General features: G+C 52.5%; 1 protein-coding gene across 9 annotated transcripts in view; it reads left to right on the top strand.

Moving 5' to 3' along the window:
• The window catches only part of SSBP3 (single stranded DNA binding protein 3), a 179508-nt gene that overhangs the window by 132526 nt on the left and 28355 nt on the right, over positions 1 to 18627 (top strand). For 4 of the 9 annotated variants that reach the window (XM_034965705.4, XM_034965706.4, XM_055092353.2 and 1 more), the window contains one exon: positions 17161 to 17220. The exons of 2 other annotated variants lie outside the window; for them this stretch is intronic. In XM_034965705.4, the coding sequence (XP_034821596.1) occupies positions 17161 to 17220 (60 nt within the window). Of the gene's footprint in view, positions 1 to 16188; positions 16270 to 17160; positions 17221 to 18627 lie in introns of all 9 variants that reach the window. 3 more of the 9 variants (XM_034965692.3, XM_034965699.4, XM_055092348.2) reach the window with 1 other exon arrangement.

An 18627-nucleotide genomic window follows, 5' to 3' on the forward strand; every position in this document is an offset into this window, starting at 1 on the left:
ATTTGATTCTATGAGATAGTCCTAAGAACCAATAGCATTCCCACTGTATAGATGAGAAACTGAGGCTCAAATTGGCCAGTTGCTCAGGAAGACAGGCCTGGGTGGGGCGGTGGGATCTGCAGCTTCTTGATAACTGCCTGTCTGTGGGGAAATAAAACCCCCTCCCCATTCTGGGCCTCGCCTGGCCCTGTCTGCTTCCCTGCAGGTTGGGGAGTCTGTCTGATAGATGCAGCCTCCTACTGGGGAAGAGGACAGAGGTGCTGTGTCAGGGGTGGATGTGTTCGCTCCTCCAGGGGACAGAAGCACCACCCCCTCCAGCTCCTCCACCCTGCTGTCCGCCTCCAGACTGACAGAAGGCAGGGTCACCCCTGCTGAGAAGGATTAGAGAGGAGGCGGGGCACCCCAACTGCTGGGCTCCAGGCCACAGTTGGAGGTGGGGAACCACTGCTCTTCCCCACCCCCAGGCCCCACCTGTTCCAAACTGACTTGGCTCTGAGAGCGGCAGCCCCTCCTCTAGTTACTGTGATGAAGCCCCCTATCCTGGGAGTGGGACACTCTGGGATACCAGCCCTGCTGCCAAATTCCTGTGTGTCCTCGGGGAGCCAGCCTTCCCTCTCTTGGCCTTAGCTTGCTCCTCTGTCCAGTGGGGGGTGCTGGCCACTTGGAAGCACATGGGTCTGGGCTGGTCCTGCCCTCCACAATCTCCTGGCCAGTGAAAAGAGGCCTGGGGCAGAGGAGAGGGAAGAAAGCCTTTTTTTGCTTGCCAACACCTCCCCTGCAAAGGTCAGGCTGTGCTCCCTTCCCTGCCCGGCAGCCAGCCTGGTGCCTAACGTCTGCCCAGCGGCAGATGACCGGCACTGGGGCTCCTAGCAACAGTGGACAAAAGGTTACTCCTGACGTGCCAGGCTGCCTCGGCGGCGGCTGGCTCAGCTCAGTCGCCCTCCCTCTTAAATAGGAAAAAAAGTTGTGGCCCTGACTTGTGTGCGTGCCTGTGTGCACGCATGCCTGTGTGCACGCATGTGGATGTTTGTGTCTGCACACTTGAGCCACCTCTCCCTCCCCCTCTGAAAAACGTGAACTCCACATGTAGCGCCGTAACTCTCACTGATGAAATGGAAAGTTGAACATAAATCAATGTCTGCCGCCCAGTTAGCTATGCATCAGCAGGCAGCGCCTGGGAGATTTGCTCGGTAACAAAGCACCCAACAGCTGCTTGGGCCTTGACTGCCCCCTAACGCAGAGCCAGCCCCATGCTACAGAGCCCAGCTGGGCTACACACCACGTCCTCCTGGCCTCCCAAGTGCAGGATGGGACTCTCACTCCTCTCTTCAACCTTTTGAGGGAGGGAAGGGGGAAGGAGTCTCTGGCCTCTTGGACTTGGGAGGCCTGGGCTCTGTTCTTGCTGCTGCTCCTGGCAAAGCCCTCACTGGGGGTGTAAACTGACTCCCGAATCTCTGGCTTCTGTGGATCTGATACTGGAAGGATGGGTGTCAGTAGCTGCCTTCACCTCATGCTTATTAAGAGCTTGGGCTGGTTTATCCTTTCTCCTTTGGACCTGAGTTTTTACTTTGCATTTTCTTAGAATGGAGTGATTTTTCCCTGTGCCTGGAAGCTGCTCTACCGCAGGTCGGCAGTTCTCCCAGCACGGTACCGTGGCTGCTCCCTCTGCCCCCACGAGGTCCTTCTGTCCTTCATAGGGGGATGGGAGTGGAGACCCCTGCAGGGCTGGAGAGTATTTTTGTTTTGTCTCTTCATAGCTGACTGAGGGGTGGACTCTTTTGCTCCTGTCCCCACCTACCTTCTCAGCAAATTGTACTGAGGTTTTTCTCCTTTTTTTTTTTTTTTAAAAAAAAGGTCAAATTCCTTAGCCCTTGTAGCAGAAGAGGTTTGAGGAAGAGAATTCCAGCAGAATCCTGTAATAACACGCCTCGGCATGACATGGATCAGGATAGACCCCCTGAGTAAGCTCATGCCACAGTGGGAGGAACCTCCCCTTCAGGGGAGTCTGGGCTAGGCTCTGGGCCCAGGCACTGCCCTGGGGGTCAGAGGCCATTCCAGCATCTAGCTCAGTGTGAGGCACTGTTCTAAGTGCAGGGAACCACAGTATGGGGTCAGGTTCATGTCCTGTTTCTGCCTAAGTTAACTCCCAGGCAACCTCTCCCTGAAACACTTCCTCTCCCAAAGAGGGCCTTAGAATCCGTGAAGCTCCTAGGCCAGGCCCACCTGTGATCCTGTAAACTTTTCTCTCAGAAAAGCCCCATCTCAGGCCAGGCATGGTGGCTCACGCCTATAATCCCAGCACTTTGGAGGTCAAGGTGGGCAGATCACCTGAGGTCGGGAGTTCGAGACCAGCCTGACCAACATGGTGAAACCTCGTCTGTATTGAAAATAGAAAAATTAGCCAGGCATGGTGGCACGCAACTGGAATCCCATCTACTCGGGAGGCTGAGGCAAGAGAATTGCTTGAACCCAGGAGGCAGAGGTTGCAGTGAGCTGAAATCACACCATTGCACGCCAGCCTAGAGGACAGAGCAAGACTCTATCTCAAAAAAAAAAAAAAAAAAAAGAAAAAGAAAAGAAAGAAAAGCCCCGTCTCTTGTTTCTTGCTCAAGACCAAATGGTGGGAAAGAGACTGGGGACATGGTGGGGTAGAGGGGCACACCCTTCATGAAGTGCCAGGTCTGTATGCAGCACAGGCATGGGGTTGGGAGGGCACCCAGCTCGGCGTCAGGGTGGCCGCAGAGTGGCTGTGAACAGGGTCTTTGGAGCACGATGGCCCTGCACTTGGCTGGCAGTGTGATCCTGGCAGTGACCCAGCCTCTTCAGGCACTGTTTCCTCAGCTGTGCTGTAGGAACAGTCGCGCAGCAAATCCTACCGTGTCCTTTTTGGAGCTGTGGTGAAGATTGACTATACATATAAACCTATTTTCAGGCCACACGTGGTGGCTCATACCTGCAAATCCCAGCACTTTGAGAGGCCGAGGCAGGAGGATCGCTTGCGGCCAGTTTGAAACCAGCCTGGGCAACATAGACCCTGTCTCTACAAAAGAAAAATTAAAAAATTAGCGAGACTTTGTTGCATAGGCTTGTAGTCCCAGCTGCTCTGGAGGCTGAAATGGGAGGATGGCTTGAGCCCTGGAGATTGATACTGCAGTGAGCCTCGATCACACCACTGCACTCCAGCCTGGGCAACAGAGCAAGACCCTGTCTCAAAAGAAACTCAAAAATCTACATTCATGTCAGTAATGGTTTATTATTACTGCTGTGGAAAGATGACTGGGCTTCAGGATCCGTGTTGACCAGCAGCTAAGCCTGGAGCTCCCAGCATGCCAGTCAGCTCATCTGTCCCTTCTGTCTTGGACAGGGAGGTGCTGGGTCCCATCCCTCCTTCACCTTCTGTGAAGGTGATCCATGCTTCCTGGCGGCCTCTGGTGTCACACAGCCTGGGTGGGCACATGGGTTTCCTCGAGAAAGTCAGTTCACCTCTCTGAACCTCAGTTGCTTCATCTGATAATTGGGGGCGATGATAGGCCTGACATCTTAGGTCGGCTGCGAGAATGCCGTGAGATGATGTGTATGAAGCCCCACCTGGTGTCTGTGCTGGGTTGGCTCTCAAGACTTTAGAGTTGTTGTAGGCGTGTCTGGGACTGTACTGTTCTAGAGGCCCAGGTCTTTCAGTTTACCCAAGAACAAGAGCTGCCTCAGGGTTTCTCCTCTTTCCAGGAGGGAGTCTTAGGGGCATGGCACAGCCTTAGTGACATTGATGCGTGGAAGAGGTTCTGGGTATTTTTGAGATCCGCTAGCTTTTTAGTGTTTAACCCTTCAGTTCGACCAACATATTTGACACACCTAAGCATCAGTCCCTGTTTGGCCCTTTAACACGTTACTTCCCTTCATCTTGTCCACCTGATTTACCTCCCTTAGCCCCTGCCACCTTGACTCCTAGTGCCCTGCTCCACCGCACAGGAGCTGCCGGGGGAGGTCGAGGCTGGGAGGCAGGTGTTGTGTGTCTGGGACCCTCTGATTCTTTTCCTCCCAGGCTTGCTACCATGAGTTTGATGGAGACCAACTCTGACCTGGGGAGCTGGGTCTTCACCTGTGCGCCTGTGTTCTGTCACTGGTGAATTTCACCTGAGTATCATTTGAGTTTGCGTTCCCCACCTGTAAAGCAGAAGCAGCTCTCCCTGGTTCATCTGGGAGATGAACACTTGTACCAGTGTAAGGTGTGTGGTCAGAATGAATGGCAGATGGGAAATCTCACAAGTGCTCCTTCCCAGAGGCTGACATCTGGTCATTCCATCCTTCAGCATACATTCATAAGCCACGGCTTTCTGCCCAGCCCCGCTGTGCTCCCAGGGTTGGGAGGTAGGGCAGCCTCTGGCCCCCACACAATCATTGTCCACAGGGCAGACCTAGGCTAGGCTAACCAAAGGTGAGCATGTGGCTCATTCTCCTCTGTCAGGTGCTCTTCCTATCAGTGGTGCCCCTTCATTAGAAGAATGAAGTCAGAGCTCTTTGTGGTCTAGCCCTGCTACCCTCACCCCACTGTTGGACCAGCTATTGTTCCACAGGGCAAGCACCAGAGCTGCTGGCTCTCAGACCTGGCCTCTGCCCCTCCATCAGTCTGCCGGGGGTTGTTCTATAGGCTGCAGCCTTCTCCTCTCCCCTTCTTGAAGCTTCTTCCCTCTCAGGTCACTTTTATTCAAGAATACTTTGACAAAGTCTTGCCCTTTCCTTGGCCCAAGGTCAAAAAAGTTATGTCCAACATGCGTATCTAGCTAAGTTCCTCTTCGCTAGATTAATTGTAGTAGCCAATCCCAAGGAACTTACTCTGGAGCTGTAGAAAAGGTCCAAGAGCTTAGAAACTTCGGTCTGTTTTGGGAAGCAGCTTTACCTTCCTGGACCATAGTGTCCCCACCTGTAAATGCAGCAGTGTTAGAGAGTGTGGATATAAGAGTCCAGTGGTGAGCAGAAGAGACCTGGCCCCTGTCTTCTGGGCCGTCAAGGGCTTTGGGGGCAAAAGAAATGGGGAACTACTTCTAGGGCCAGATGACTCTGGTGGAGTTTGCTGAAGAGCACCCAGCATTGGGTGGGGTTTCTCTTGTTGAGGGGCATGCTTCCAACCCCAAGAGCAGCTCAGATTAGGACAGCTTACGTGTTGTAGGCAAGAGGGGTAGCTCCGTGGGCTAATGAGGAAGGCTGTGTGAGGTAATAAGGAGGGCTGAGCCAAAGAAAGGAGGTTCCTGAAGGATTCCACGAGGCGGGGCAGATTCTGAGCCACAGCTTGGTGTATTAAGAGCTACCCTTGGTAAGGGCTGAACTAAGTACTTGACTCCTGATAGTTAGACAGTTCTCTGTGAGGCAGGTAGGGTGACCACATTTTACAAGGGAGATAAGTCAGTTTCAGAGGGAGCTATAGGCCGAGCTCCAAGCCCCATGAATCTGGGGCTTTTCCAGCAGCACCACAGAGCTGCTTCTCATTTTCCGTCAAGTTTGCCAGGTATTGTTGCACCTGCCCGTGTGACTGTGGGCCCGACCTCCCACATCTGTGTCTCCCAGAGTCCTGGTTCTTTCCCTGCTCCATCCTGTTGCTTCATCTTAACAGAGGAAGGAGGAAGAGGTCTTGGGCCATTCCCCAAGCTCCTCAGGGAGGAAGAGGCATGAAAAACTACCCAGTCTTCCAGGGGGCTGCAAGACTGAAAGGGAAAAACTTGGCAGACTTTGCTGTTCCGTTCTTAGCCCTCTTCTGCTCAGTGGGCAATTGGGGTTGAATTAGGGGCATTCTGGATTTGTGGTTTCCAAGGCTTTGCAGCCCCCCTTCCTAGTTGGATATGACGAATCATTGCTTTTTGTAACTGTCTGGGGTGAAGGGGCAGGGCAGGAAGGCTGTGTGCACCCGTGTGTCTGGAGAGCTTAAAAGTGGAGCAGGAATTCTCTGGGTGGATGAGGCAGTGCCTTTTTAATATGCACATCACCTTCGCTGTGTTGTCATGATTAACAGTGGAGCCTGAGCGCTGGCGAGCGGTGGCGGAGGCCGGCGGGCAGAAGTGGGATGTGTCTTTGCAGCACTATCCATTTTCAGAGCTGAAGGAAATCTTTTCTGGGGGGAGAGGATCAGTTTGGCAAGGCCACGTTCACCCCATGTTCCAGAGGACTGGAGTGGGTCTGGATCCCGGGCCCATCTCTTCCTCTCCAGGCTTGTCTCTCCTGCACCAGTAGAGGTCAGGGAGAGAGAGGGGTGCTGTCTGGACTCTCCCCCTGGGGCACAGGATTCCTAGCTTCTGTGCCAGCATTAAAGAAGGCTGGGAGATGGGCATGGTGGCCCATGCCTGTAGTCCCACCCACTTGGGAGGCTGAGGTGGGAGGATTGCTTGAGCTCAGGAGTTTGAGGCCAGCCTGGACAACATAGCAAGACCCTGTCTTTAATTTTTTTTAATAAAGAGAGCTGGCTGTGCAGGGCTGGGATATGACTTAGTGGGGCAGCAGGTAGGATGGAAGGAGCCACTCACAGATGGGAATCTAATAGGTCTCCAACTTGAGAGAGGGTATAGAAACATCTTTGGAAAGGAACAGAATAAATATGTGATTCCCACGATACAGATCTTATTGCCATTTCCTTGGTCAAGCCCCCAAATGTTAGTATCCTTCCCCTTGGCCTGGTGGTCCCATCCCCACCATCTTGTGCATGAAGTCCTCTAGAACCACACCCAGGCCTGCCTTTGGGCTGCATAAATGCCATCCTCACGGTCCAGAATCCCCTTCCTTTTCTTCTCTGCCAGGAGACACCTGTTCATTCTGCAAGTCCTGCCTAAATGTGACTGTTCTGTGGTCACTGCTCCCTCACTCCCCAGTGCACTGGTATCTCTGCCTCTATTAAAGTGTTGCATCCTGGTCTCACTGGCCAGTCTGGAGCTCTTTAGGGAAGGGCAGAATACTGCTTGTTCACGTGTCTCCGGCACTTAGCTCAGGGTACTGGGACCTAGTGCCCAGTTAGAGTGACTGCCAGATAGACGTGGACTCTGCCCATATGTTATGGATATTGGGCTGTGTTCTTGAAAAGAGTGCCCCGTTGTATGGATACATGTGGAATACACGGAGAATCTCCAGCAGGAAAGCCCTCCTTAAGCATTTAGTGGCTGGAGGCAAAGTCATGTCTCATATCCTGGCTCTTCCCAACCACAGCCATTCGAGGTGGAGCCTTTTCCTGGCTGAGATGACCCCAGAGGATCTAATTCTTTGTGAATTCACACCACAGGAAAGGGTCCAAACAGTTTGAACCTGCCAAAAGAACTCAAGGCTGGGATTCAAGCTCCCAGAATATTTGTGCTGGCAAACAAGGGGAAGGGCTTCTTCCCCAGCATTGTGGCAAGAATGAAACTGGGGACACCATCAGCAAGGAGGGTTGTGACCAGCCAGCTGGACATGAGCACTGGGTTTTGTGTTCCGATGATGCACTATCACTGTATTCAGGAGCAGTGGCCAAGAGACCAGGGCTCATTGATTAGTGAGCATGGAGGGTGTTGGTGTGACAGCCAAATTCAGGTGTGCTGATGCCTGGCCAGTGCTCATTCTGTTTGTCCTCAGGGGCATAACATCTTGGCTCTGATAATTAATGCCTTAATGTCACTATACTTCAGTTTTCCCCCTTTGTAAAATGGGGTTAACTTTTGCTTCATTTGTCTTACAAGAGAAATGTGAGATTAAAATCAAAGTGTAGCACTGTTTTGTTTTTCCTTGAGAATTACAGAAGACTCCACTTTTTTCCCTCTTCAGTCTTGAGGACCATCATCTAACTCAGGGGTCTGCAGACTTTTTCTGTGAAGGGACAGCTAGGAAATAATCTTAGACTTTGTGGGCCATCAGGTCTTTATAAGCAGCCGTGGACAGAACATGAGTGAGTGTGGCTCTGTTCCAACAAAACTTTATTTGCACTGTGTTCCAATAAAACTTTATTTACATTGTATTCTAATTAAACTTAACTTATAAAAACAGGTGGCAGGCTTGTTTGACCCTGACTTGACTGTAGCTCAGCCTGGTGGCTGTGCTCTTGGGGTCCTTGTGCTGCAGCCAAGACCAGCCTTTGCCCTGGTATGCAGCTTGGTGCGAGGGACCCAGCCTAGACTTTGAAGCAGGTTGGACCTGGAACCAATGAGATCACATCTCTGAGGCTCAGTCTTCCCATCTGTATCATGGCAGTCGCAGTCCAGGCGCTGGAGAAAGAGGCGCTGGCAAGCAGTGTGTGGAGGAGCTATGCGTTAGGTTTTGGACGCTGCCTATACTTTTCGTTTGCCATGCTTCCTCCCTTTGTTTGGGAAACCATCACTTGCTGATTCTGTTCCGCCAGGAGGCAAGTGAGTTTCATGCCTGGTGAGCAGAGCCTTCACTGAGCACCCCCTGTTCATGCCTCAGCAGGGCTGTCCAGGGAAGCCAGATTCCTAATGGTGCAAACCCTGCACCTTTGCTGTCTGCCCAGTGCTGCCCTGGCTCCTTGGAGAGACTGCTGGGAGGAAGGGAGGTCGGCTGGGGCCTTTGCTCACACGGAAATCAATGAACCATTTGCTCACCTTTGCAAGGAGTGGACCTTGGTGGCTGTAAGGATCCCTGGTATTTATGCAGAGATGACTATGAAGGGGAGATGCAGTACATTCCTGCTTTCTCTAACTGGTAACTTCCCCACCGTCCCAGGAAGATGGTCCACACCATTGCCAGACCTCTAAACCCAGCCCTCTCCTTGTCCTCTCCCCACAAAGGGCCATTGATTGTCATGGGCTCTTCTGCTGGGTAGCCAGGAGTCCCACCTGACTGTGAGCTCTCGGGGACCACGCAGAAACCCGGGCAGTTATTCCACTGCTGTGTGGCCCAGCTCAGCCCCCTGAGGACCCACCTACCGTGCATGTGCCAGGCCCATGCTGGGTGTGCAGGCAGGCAACTTAGTCACCTTCTGCCCTCAAGTTGGTGTCTCAGCCCCAGCTCTGGCCTGTAAACACACACACACATACACACCCTACATAACACACACACACCCACACCCTTCACACAACCCCTCTCCAAGCCATGCCAAGTTCATTCCCATGGGTTGAAATGAAGAAATAACGTTTCCGCCAAAGACTGCATGTAAAATTGACTTGCTTTCCCTTCCTCCCCCCATCTGGTCAGCTTCCCTTTCCTTGGGGGCTGTGGGTGAGGCAGACCATGGTGACAGATTCCGGATGTCCATGGCACCTGAGCACACCTTGGCCTTCTCCCCAGACTGAGCTTACGCCATTTTCTGTCAGTATTTGGGACCAAAGAACAAATTGGATTGTCTATCAAGTGCCTTTTGCTGTGTATAATTATTGTAATTTTGTATTCAATTAAAGCGACACACCTAACAGGCAGATTACACAGGCCACCAGTACCGCAGGTCCTCTGCGTCCCACTGCTGGTCGAGAAAATCCACTCCTTCAGCCTCTCCAGAGCAGTGGCCAGTGTCCTAGGAGTCAGGAGGGACGAGGATGTGTGGAGTGTTTTATCTCTTAACAACCTAAAACCTCAAGTCCCCTTTCCTCAGCAGCCTTCTGTGAAGACAAAAGGCAGATTTGGCTGGGTGGTAATGGCGTCTGTCTGGGTAGCTGTCAGCAGTTTACAGAGAACTCTCACAGCTTTCGTGACCCGTGAGAGAATCATAGCCTATACTCCCCACCTCGCTTGAGGGATGCTCTGCCAAGACCCAGGGCGACAAGGCCAGGACTCCAGCCCTAGTGCTTTTTGGGTTTTGGGACCAGTGCCTTCAGCACAGGTCACAGCCTGTCCTCACACTTCGCCTCCCAGGCATGCCTCTGAACCCACAGAGCCAGGACTTGAGTCTCAGCTTTATTTCTCAGCAAGCCCATGATTTCTAGACAGGTGTAGGCAGATTTGAGGAATACGGGTGGCATTTGGGGAAGAAGCAGTGAGTTTGGGGAATATTTAACTTAACACATAGCTTATTTTCTCCTTTAAAAAATCGGTGTAGGTTTATTTTGTTCTTGGTTTTGTTTTGTTTTGTCTCGTTTTTTTAGGCAGGTCTCACCATCACCCAGGCTAGAGTGCAGTGGCATGATCACAGCTGACTGCAGCCTCCACCTCCCTGGCTCAAGGGATCCTCCCACCTCTGTCTCCTGAGTAACTGGGGCCACAGGCGCACACCACCACACCTGGCTAGCTTTTGTATTTTTTTGTAGAGACGGAGTTTTGCCATACTGCCCAGGCTGGTCTCAAACTCCTGGGCTCAAGCAATCCTCCTGCCTCGGCCTCCCAAAATGCTGGATTACAGGTGTAAGCCATGTGCCCAGCCTGTTTGTTTTGCTTTTGTTTTTGTTTTTTTTGATTTTGTTTTTAAGGAGCTATCCTCCATCCAGCTCCAAGAATCTTTAGCTCAGAAGACCAACTTGGTCACCCTTTTGGTACTAACTTTTCTTCCTGGTTCCTATGAGCCCCAAGGTGTTAGATGTGCCTGCCCCGGGGCTTGTTGGGTCTTGCCCCTTGCCCATGGCAGTGTGGTCGCCTGCTGCCTCAGCCCTGCTGCTCTGTTTGGGCCCTGCCCCGAGGTACCTGTGGGGGTGAGTGGCCTGGCCTGGAGGGGTCTACATGGCACCCCCAGACATGGAGTAAGGAAAGGTTCTGCGTTTAGAGAGCACTTGAAGAGCTGGAGCAGGAAAGCCTTCATGAAAAAGTATATGTGGCCTTCAGCAGACCTGGTGAGATGAGGCCAGACGTCAAGCTCCTGCTTTCCTTGTAAAGGGCAGGCAAGTGGCCACAGGAGCAGGAGGATGGGGACCAGGACTGGGGACCCCATGTGCCTCACACTGCCAGCTGTGCCACAGCCCTGCAGTGTTTGTGGAATAGTCCTCATTTCCTTTATTAGGGCAGTGAGGCTCAGAGCCGTTGGGAAACTGGACTCCGAATGAACCGGAGGAGCTGGGATTGGATCCCAGGCCCGCATAATGTGGGCGCTTCCTGTCACACCACAACCCGCCTCTCCAGGACGGCTTCAGATGAAGTGCAGGGACTTAGCTGGAGCGTGCGGGAGGGCTGGGGGTCCTGCTGATGGTTCTGAAATGCTTTTCCGCAGAGTCCTTGAATCCGTTTTACAGTGGGAATGCTCTGCTCCCCACGGTGTCAATGTGGGTAAAGGCTTTTTCACTAACCATCAGTGTCCACACTTCGGAGTTTTCGTGAAGTGGCCCAGTGTTTGCCTCGATCACACCCATAACAGAGCCTCCTGGGCCCTGCCTAAGTGGCTTTCAGGAGCTGCTGGATGGAACACTACCCAGTGCTGAAATTACAGGAGAAAGAATAACAAGAAACTGCGGGAGTTAGTTGTCTCCACTCAGAGATCTTGGGGCCAGCTGAGATGGAATAGCGAGTCCATTAACAGGGTCCAGGGCAGCTGGAAGGCTGGACAGGAAGTGGGCGTGTTTCCTGCCTCCTTTTCCCAGATTCAGGAGTGGGGATTTTCCCCCATGTTGAGGTCTACCCCAGGGCTTGGTCCTGCTGCCATCACCCTGCAGAGGCAGTGCAGTGCAGTGGAAAGAGCTCTGACCCGTCAATGGACCCCAGTTCTCATCCCAGTTCCGGTTGGCTCATGGGGATACCAGGCCTACATGCTGTGGCCACACTGGGCCTCAGTTTACCTGTCTGGGAGTGAGAGGGAGGTAGGCATCTCCCTCTCTTAGAGCCCCTGGCAGGTTAAGCCAACACTTAAGCTTATTTCTCTCTGTGTAATCGTTTTTGTCCTTAGCCTGGCAGCTCCTCAGGGTCAGGACAAGCCTGATGTGCCTCCAGACCCCAGCATGGGGCTGGCTGGCCACATAGGAGGTCAGCACCCGGCATCTCGGTGCTCTCCCAAGTCCTTCAGCCTTGGGTTCATTCCACTTTGCCCTTTGCTCTCTGCCCTGACAGATGACACGGAGGTGCTGCTCGCAGTCTTGTAGAATGATGGGCTACCCAGGACCCTGTTAGACTCTAGAATCAGACATCGAGGCCTGGCTCCACCACGTAATAGCTATGCAATCCTGGAGTGCCTTTATCTTTCCAAGCCTCAGTTCCTTGGCAATAAAATGGGGCAATTGATCCCTTACTGCGAGGAGTCCGGGATTAGATGAGCTTATGTAGGTAGAGGCCACGCTCCCTGTTATTGTTACTCTCACGGCCCCATTCCACTGTCAAGAAAATGGAAATGCAGTCAGGGGCAGAGCCAGGATTCGAACCCAGTTCCTTCCAAACCCTATTTCTTCATCTAAAAGAGATGCGAATGGGAATGTGATGTTTTGAGGAGAGCCCTGGGGTAGAGTTAGGAGATGTGGTTCAGATGCCAACTAGTTTTCTATGGTCTTGGAGAGGTCACACCTCTGTCATGGGCCTCTATTTTCTCCTCCCCTGCAAATGTTGGAGGAAGGGATGATAGAATCTGTCAAAGCCACCTAACAGGTGACCCCTGGGCAGATGCCGTTCTCCCTAAGCATCTAGTAAGGACCCCCAGCCACCCTAGTCTAGCCTGATATTTTGCACACCTTCAGGGTGCCATCTGCCCTGATCCACCGCATCCCTGGAAGGTTAATTAGGCAGCCTCTGGAACCGAAGGCATCCAGCTCTCATGGAGGGAGATGGTCTAAATGGAGCTGGGCCTGCTGGCCAAGCAGCCCTCCAGATGTACCCATTTTGGGTTCCTCAAAAGCTTCCAGCAAGTGGAAGCCTCACCAGAGTTGTCCTGCATGGAAAAGCACATCAGTATCATCAGCTTTGAGACTCCCTCCTCCTCTCACTTTCCACCACAGTCCACTCTGCCTGCCTGCTGGGTCTGTTCAGAGTTTGGGGAAGAGAGCAGCCCCCGTCCCACCAAAGGTCAGAGCGCTCAATCTAGATCCTTTTTCGTTGTTGTCTGCCTCCTGTGTAGCCTTTTGCCCGAGTGGGTAACAAATCCAAAAGAGCACAAAGTCCGTCTTCTTCAAACCTACCTGTGGATCTCTTGTTGAGAATGCAGGCTGGGAAGGAAGACGAGAGCACTTTTTGTGGCCTAATAAAACACAGGGCAGCAGAGCCCCTGACTCCTCATAGAGATGGGCAGCTCATCTGTCATGTTCTTTGCTGAAGCAAATGCTTCCACAAACACGGATCTCTGCCCGTGAGACTGCTAGGCTATGTGGGGTTCCTCCTGTGATGCCACAGGGTCTTAGGGACACAGCCTAGACACAGGGAATGTAGTGATGGAGCTCCGGGCTGAGTGGAGGTAGCAGAGACACAGAGGAGTTCTCTGTGGATGTGGACGTGGGTGGCCCGTTGGGAAATGGCAGGCGTCTGGCTCTGTGCCGAGAGGTGGGCAGGCAGAGCCTGTCAGCGCCTCACTGCAGGTGGGAGAGGAGCTCTGTGCCCTGAGGAGGTGGGCACTGAGCTTTTAGCTTGGCCTCTGTCAAGAATGTGGTATCATTTTTCTCCCTGAGTGACTGGCAGGCCTGGGCCAAGATTCCTGGTCCTCATCATTCCAACCACTAGCTCCAAGTCAGAGGGAAGACTTCTAGCTGCTCTTCCCACCCCAGATTTAACAGCTTGTTCCCCACTGTTCCCCATGAGCCAGAGAGGTTGTGGGGCTGGGCTGGGGCCTCCCTGACCAGCCTGGCTCCATCCTTACCACTTGTCAGCTTTTTTTCTTGAGGCAGCTGCGCCAAGAGCAAGCTTGTGCCACCTCTGCTTATCCAGGGACTGGTCTCCAGAGTCCCCCAGAGGTGCTTCTGAGGGAGGCGCAGAGGAGGCACACATGCCAGCCTTGCTGTCTGGATCTCAGCAGACCCCGGATGGAGCACTGGTCCTTTGTAAAGGCTGCCGTAGATTGAGGCCCCACCGTGTGCGCCACACGCCCTTGGGTGCTTCACTTCTGTTTTCTCTAATCTGTCAGTGAGCCAGCCGCCTGCCCTCCCTGACCACTGGGCACACAGGTGTGAGGGGCTTGCCCAGAGCCCCACTGCTCGCCCTGAGCAAGCACTCAGTTACCAGGAAGGGAAGGACGCGAGGGAGGAGGCACTCCCTTCTTGCCAAGAGCCGAGGAACCAACAGAAGGCCTTTTGCCCCCTCTTGGCAACTGGACCTCACCCTTGAACCTTCCTCCTCTGTTCTTTTCATATTTCTTTTTTTGGGGGTTGGCTTCAAATTATCTTGTTTTGTTTACATTACACCCAAGTTACGTGGTACAAAAGACTTGCAGGTGCAAATATGTCCCGCCTTCATTAACTCCCCTCCCTTTTTAATTTATGTGATTTCAATTTTCCTTCCCTGTACTGTTAATTAGGGGACCCTCTAATCAGTGCCATTATCACAGTGGTATTCATGTTTAGGAAAGCCGCTAAACAAATGCTTGCAAAATTGCTAAATGGCTAATTAATGTCTGTTAATTAAGAAAATTGCTCATGGTAACAAACCATGCCGTTGCTGGCAGCCGCTAGAAAGACACACACTTGTTGAAATTAGTAGCGTGGCAGGTAGGGAAACATCTGCTCCTCGGAGCTTTCCGGAAGTGAGCAGCTCCTCGCTTGGCCAAGAAACTCCCAGGCCTGTCAGCGGCGGTGCCCTCAGGTTCTTGTACAGCCCCCTGCGATGTTCTCTGCACACCTCTTCTCTGTGGGCCCACGCCCCTCCTCCCCAGTGGGCAGGCGGCTGGCAGCCTGGCTCTGCAGGAGAAGGCCAAGGGGGAAACCCTACCTAGGCAGCTCCTCTCTCTTTTTAATTTAGCCACACTCACCCCCTGTGCACATTTTGAATTTTTCTAAAAACCAACCTCTAAAAAACAGCACAGTCATGGGTGGGGAAGAGCGAATGGAGGCCTGTCTCCTCATCCCTGGCATCAGCATCCCACGCTGGGTGGGCTGGAACGTGCTTCCGAGGCAGCCCTCCGCGCTTACTGACTGTGACCCATGGTAGGAGAGTCCTTTGGTGGTGTGACCCAGTCTACACACACATGAATATTTACACACAAAACCGGGGTTCATGAAAGACACCTGCCTTAAAATACACAAAGCTCTCTGACTTTTTTTTTTATTACCTCGGATTTTTAAGAGATAATTATTGCAGCTTGCTGAATTGCTGAGTGAGTTTCTACCCATAGTTTGTAACCCCAAGGTTGAAGTGCATTCATCTGCCCATGTCTTCTGGGGCGGGGTAGGGGGGTCGAGGTCAGCATAGCCCAGGGTTGAGGCGGTGGGGGTGGGGGTCAGCTTGGAACTGAGGTATGAAAAGGACAGCCCACCCACGCGCCCAGCAGTCAGGGGTCCCCACCCTTCATGCACTTCCCCCTCTCCCCAGCTCTGCACCGGAACTCTTGGGTTTCAGGGCTGGAGATGGGCCTTGGACCCGTGGGGCTTCTCATCCCAGCTCTGCCACTGACCAGTTTTGTGGCCGTGGCCAAGTTCCTTCATCCCTCGAGACTTAGATTCCTCATCAGTAAAAATTGGAATGAGAAACCCCGCCTCACAGGGCTGCTTTGAAGTGCAGGTGAATTCACGGTGTGCGAGTCTGTGCTGCCCACACCGTGTGGCCCTCACTCACTGTCCCCCCACTCCCTGTGTGTTACATCTGTGGTGCCCCTTGCTCCTCTTGCCTCTGTTGTTTATCCATCGGTGCCCCCGGCCCTCCTGCCCCCAGGAAACCCGTCACCTGGGCCTCTCCCTGACACTTGATCAGTCCTGCCTCGAGTCACCCATAGCCGTGTCACTGTCCCCCAGACTGTGAGCTCCTTGAGGGCAGGGCCTTTCCCGATCTTTCCCCACCTCCCGTGCAAGCGGCACCTACGTGCTTTGCACCTGGGTCCCTGTGTCTGTGCATCATTGTATTCCCTCTGAGCCTGTCTCAACCAACGTATTTAACATGGCAAACTCCGCTCCAAGGGTAGGCTGTGTCCAGGACTGTACTCCCGTGTGCTTTGACAGAGGTGCTTCATTTTTTGTTCTTTCAACCCCCTGTGAATGTATTTATCAGCTTCTCTCGCTCCCGCTCGCCGTTTTACACCGTTGAGCCGGCGACCAAAGCAGCAGCTCCACCACCTCCCACCAACCAGAGCCCACCCCCCCGCACGCCCGCCGCCCACCCTTCGTTTTGGTTTAATTTTTGTTCTTTTAAGCTGCTTCTGCGCTTCTCCATGTGCTGTGATCTATAACCTGCCTCTACTGTCTGGCCTCACAGGGTCCTCCGGGGTCACAGCCCTCGCCGCACGCACAGCCTCCACCTCACAATCCTAGCAGCATGATGGGACCCCACAGTCAGGTAAACGCACCGTGGCGCTCCCGCCCGCCGGGGACGCGGGGCGCGGAGGAAGCAGAGAGCCCGCAGAGGAAAAACAAAAATCAAAATGTGCTCTAGCCACTGCCTGCGAGTCTTTATTGACAAATTAAATTTTTTTAGAAATTTCTTTTTTCTAAAGATAGTCTTCAGTCCTCGGATATCACACCCAGCTTGGATACGAAACCAAAAGGAAAAAATATATATTTCTGTGACCTTGTCAGCGGCCTTTGCGTTTTTGTTTTTTCCTCTCTCACTTTTGGTTTGGTTTTGAGTTTGGTTCACCATTTGTTTGTAACCGAAGCTGCATCCCGAGCCTTTTCTTTGTGCACTCGTGCTGCTGAGAAAGCTTTCCTGCCATTCCCCTGCATTAAGTTAGGGAGCCCGCTGTCTCCTTCCCGTTTCCATGGCGTTTCCCCCCCAGTCCTTGCTCCCCTCTCTATCCCCGCTGGTGGTTTCTGTGTGCGTGTGCCTGTGTGCGTGCTCGTGTGTCCAGCTTTGTCTGCAGACCCTTAAAATGTTACGTATAAGTCCTTCTTACCCTTTCATTTGCCCTTACCGAGAGCAGAGGTTTCCTCCTCTGCCCTGCGTTGATTTAACTGTTTTTCGTTTCTTATGCAAAGTCCCAGCCGCTGCCCTTCCCACCCAGAGTAGATCTCCACGAACAAATGTGGAGTCAAGAGACACATTTGTTGTGTGGATCTATTGTTCCCTCTGCCCAAAGGAAGTTTTGCTCAAAGGGAAGAGGCTAGCAGGAGAAAGAACTTAAAAGATCACTAGTTATAACAAAACTGGACTTTGTGGAGTGGAGAGCATTTGTGTTTGTCACTGTGCAGTAGGGCAGGCTGTCATTGAACTAATTACCTATAATTGCAGCCTTTTATGTCACCGCGATACGCAGGCGGCCCCAGGCCCCCGATCAGAATGGGAAACCAGGTACTGTACCTTTTCATGTTCTCTCTCCCCTCCCTCAGCCATCCTTGGCCCTAGGTGGACTTTGACACAAAATGAAAGTTGAGGGAAAGGATTGAGGGGTGGAGGGGCAGGTTTAACGTGGCTGGTAGCTTACTAGCTGTTCCCCAGAGAGGGCCCCATGTCCCCGCTGTGCCCATGGTGTGGCAGTTCACCTGCCTCTCCAGATGGCCTTTGGACAGCCCATTCCGGAGTTCAGAAGGTGGCAGCAGATGGAGCTAAGGCGCATCTGGGATTGCAGGGTTTCGGCTATTCTAGAGAAGATGGTAATGCCCTGCCCCTCCCTTCTACCCCCTTCTTGGAAGAGGGTCTTCCTCCTTAATGAAGTTAATTGACAATGTGCATTTTTTCCTGGGAGCTTTTGAGAATTGCCAAGGCTGGTAAATATAATCCTGCTATTAGGGGGGGAAATGGCCCGTAGGAATGCTTAGATCAGGAGCCTGGATGCAGCGGAGCAGGAGATTTGTGAGTTTTTCAGCAATGTCTGCCTGCTTCCCAGACCCAACTCAAAACAAGAAAGGATTTGTTCGTGTAATTAGAAAAGGGGTCTGATTACGGGGAGGGATTTTTGCCTGGGGTCATATGCCTTACGCTGGCCCATTAGGGTTGGCAATTCTAGGTGGTCTGGAGAAATCAGACCCCATGCCACCCTCCCTGGTTCAGGGCAGGAGAGGAGTTGCAGAGGTAAATATGAATAGATGCCTCTTTTGAGGATAGACAGACTTACAAGAAACTTTTCGAGAAACATCAGGGAAATTTTATGCCCCAATTTTTTAAAACAGAATTATTTCGGTGACTTTGCAAAAGCCCTTCAAAAAAATCTGACAGAAGCGCCAGCACATCCAGCCCTTGTTGCCTTTGAACTGGGAGTTTAGTCACCAGCTAAATTAGCATTGTCTGAGTGTGATGCTTTTCATTCTCAGGGCTCTGCAAGAAGGCTCCTGAGTGAGGTGATGCAGGGACTATGGAGAGATGCTCATTACCAGGGGTCTCCAATTATCTTTTTTTTTTTTTAACCGGAGTCTCTCTCTGTCTCCCAGGCTGGAGTGCAGTGGTGCGATCTCTGCTCACTGCAACCTCCGTCCGCCTCCTGGGTTCAAGCAGTTCTCCTGCCTCAGCCACCCAAGTAACTGGGATTACAGGTGTGCGCCACCCATGCCCGGCTAATTTTTGTATTTATAATAGAGACAGGCTTTCACCATGTTGGCCAGCTGGTCTCAAACTCCTGACTTCATGAGATCTGCCTGCCTTGGCCTCCCACAGTGTTGGGATTACAGGCGTGAGCCACCGTGCCTGGCCAGCTCTCCCGCTTTAATGCTAAATTGCCTATCGGGTTCCCACCTTTTTATTTTTTTATTTTTCTCTCCAAAA

This window comes from Pan paniscus, chromosome 1 (assembly GCF_029289425.2).
Source record: "Pan paniscus chromosome 1, NHGRI_mPanPan1-v2.0_pri, whole genome shotgun sequence".
Classification (NCBI taxonomy): domain Eukaryota; kingdom Metazoa; phylum Chordata; class Mammalia; order Primates; family Hominidae; genus Pan; species Pan paniscus.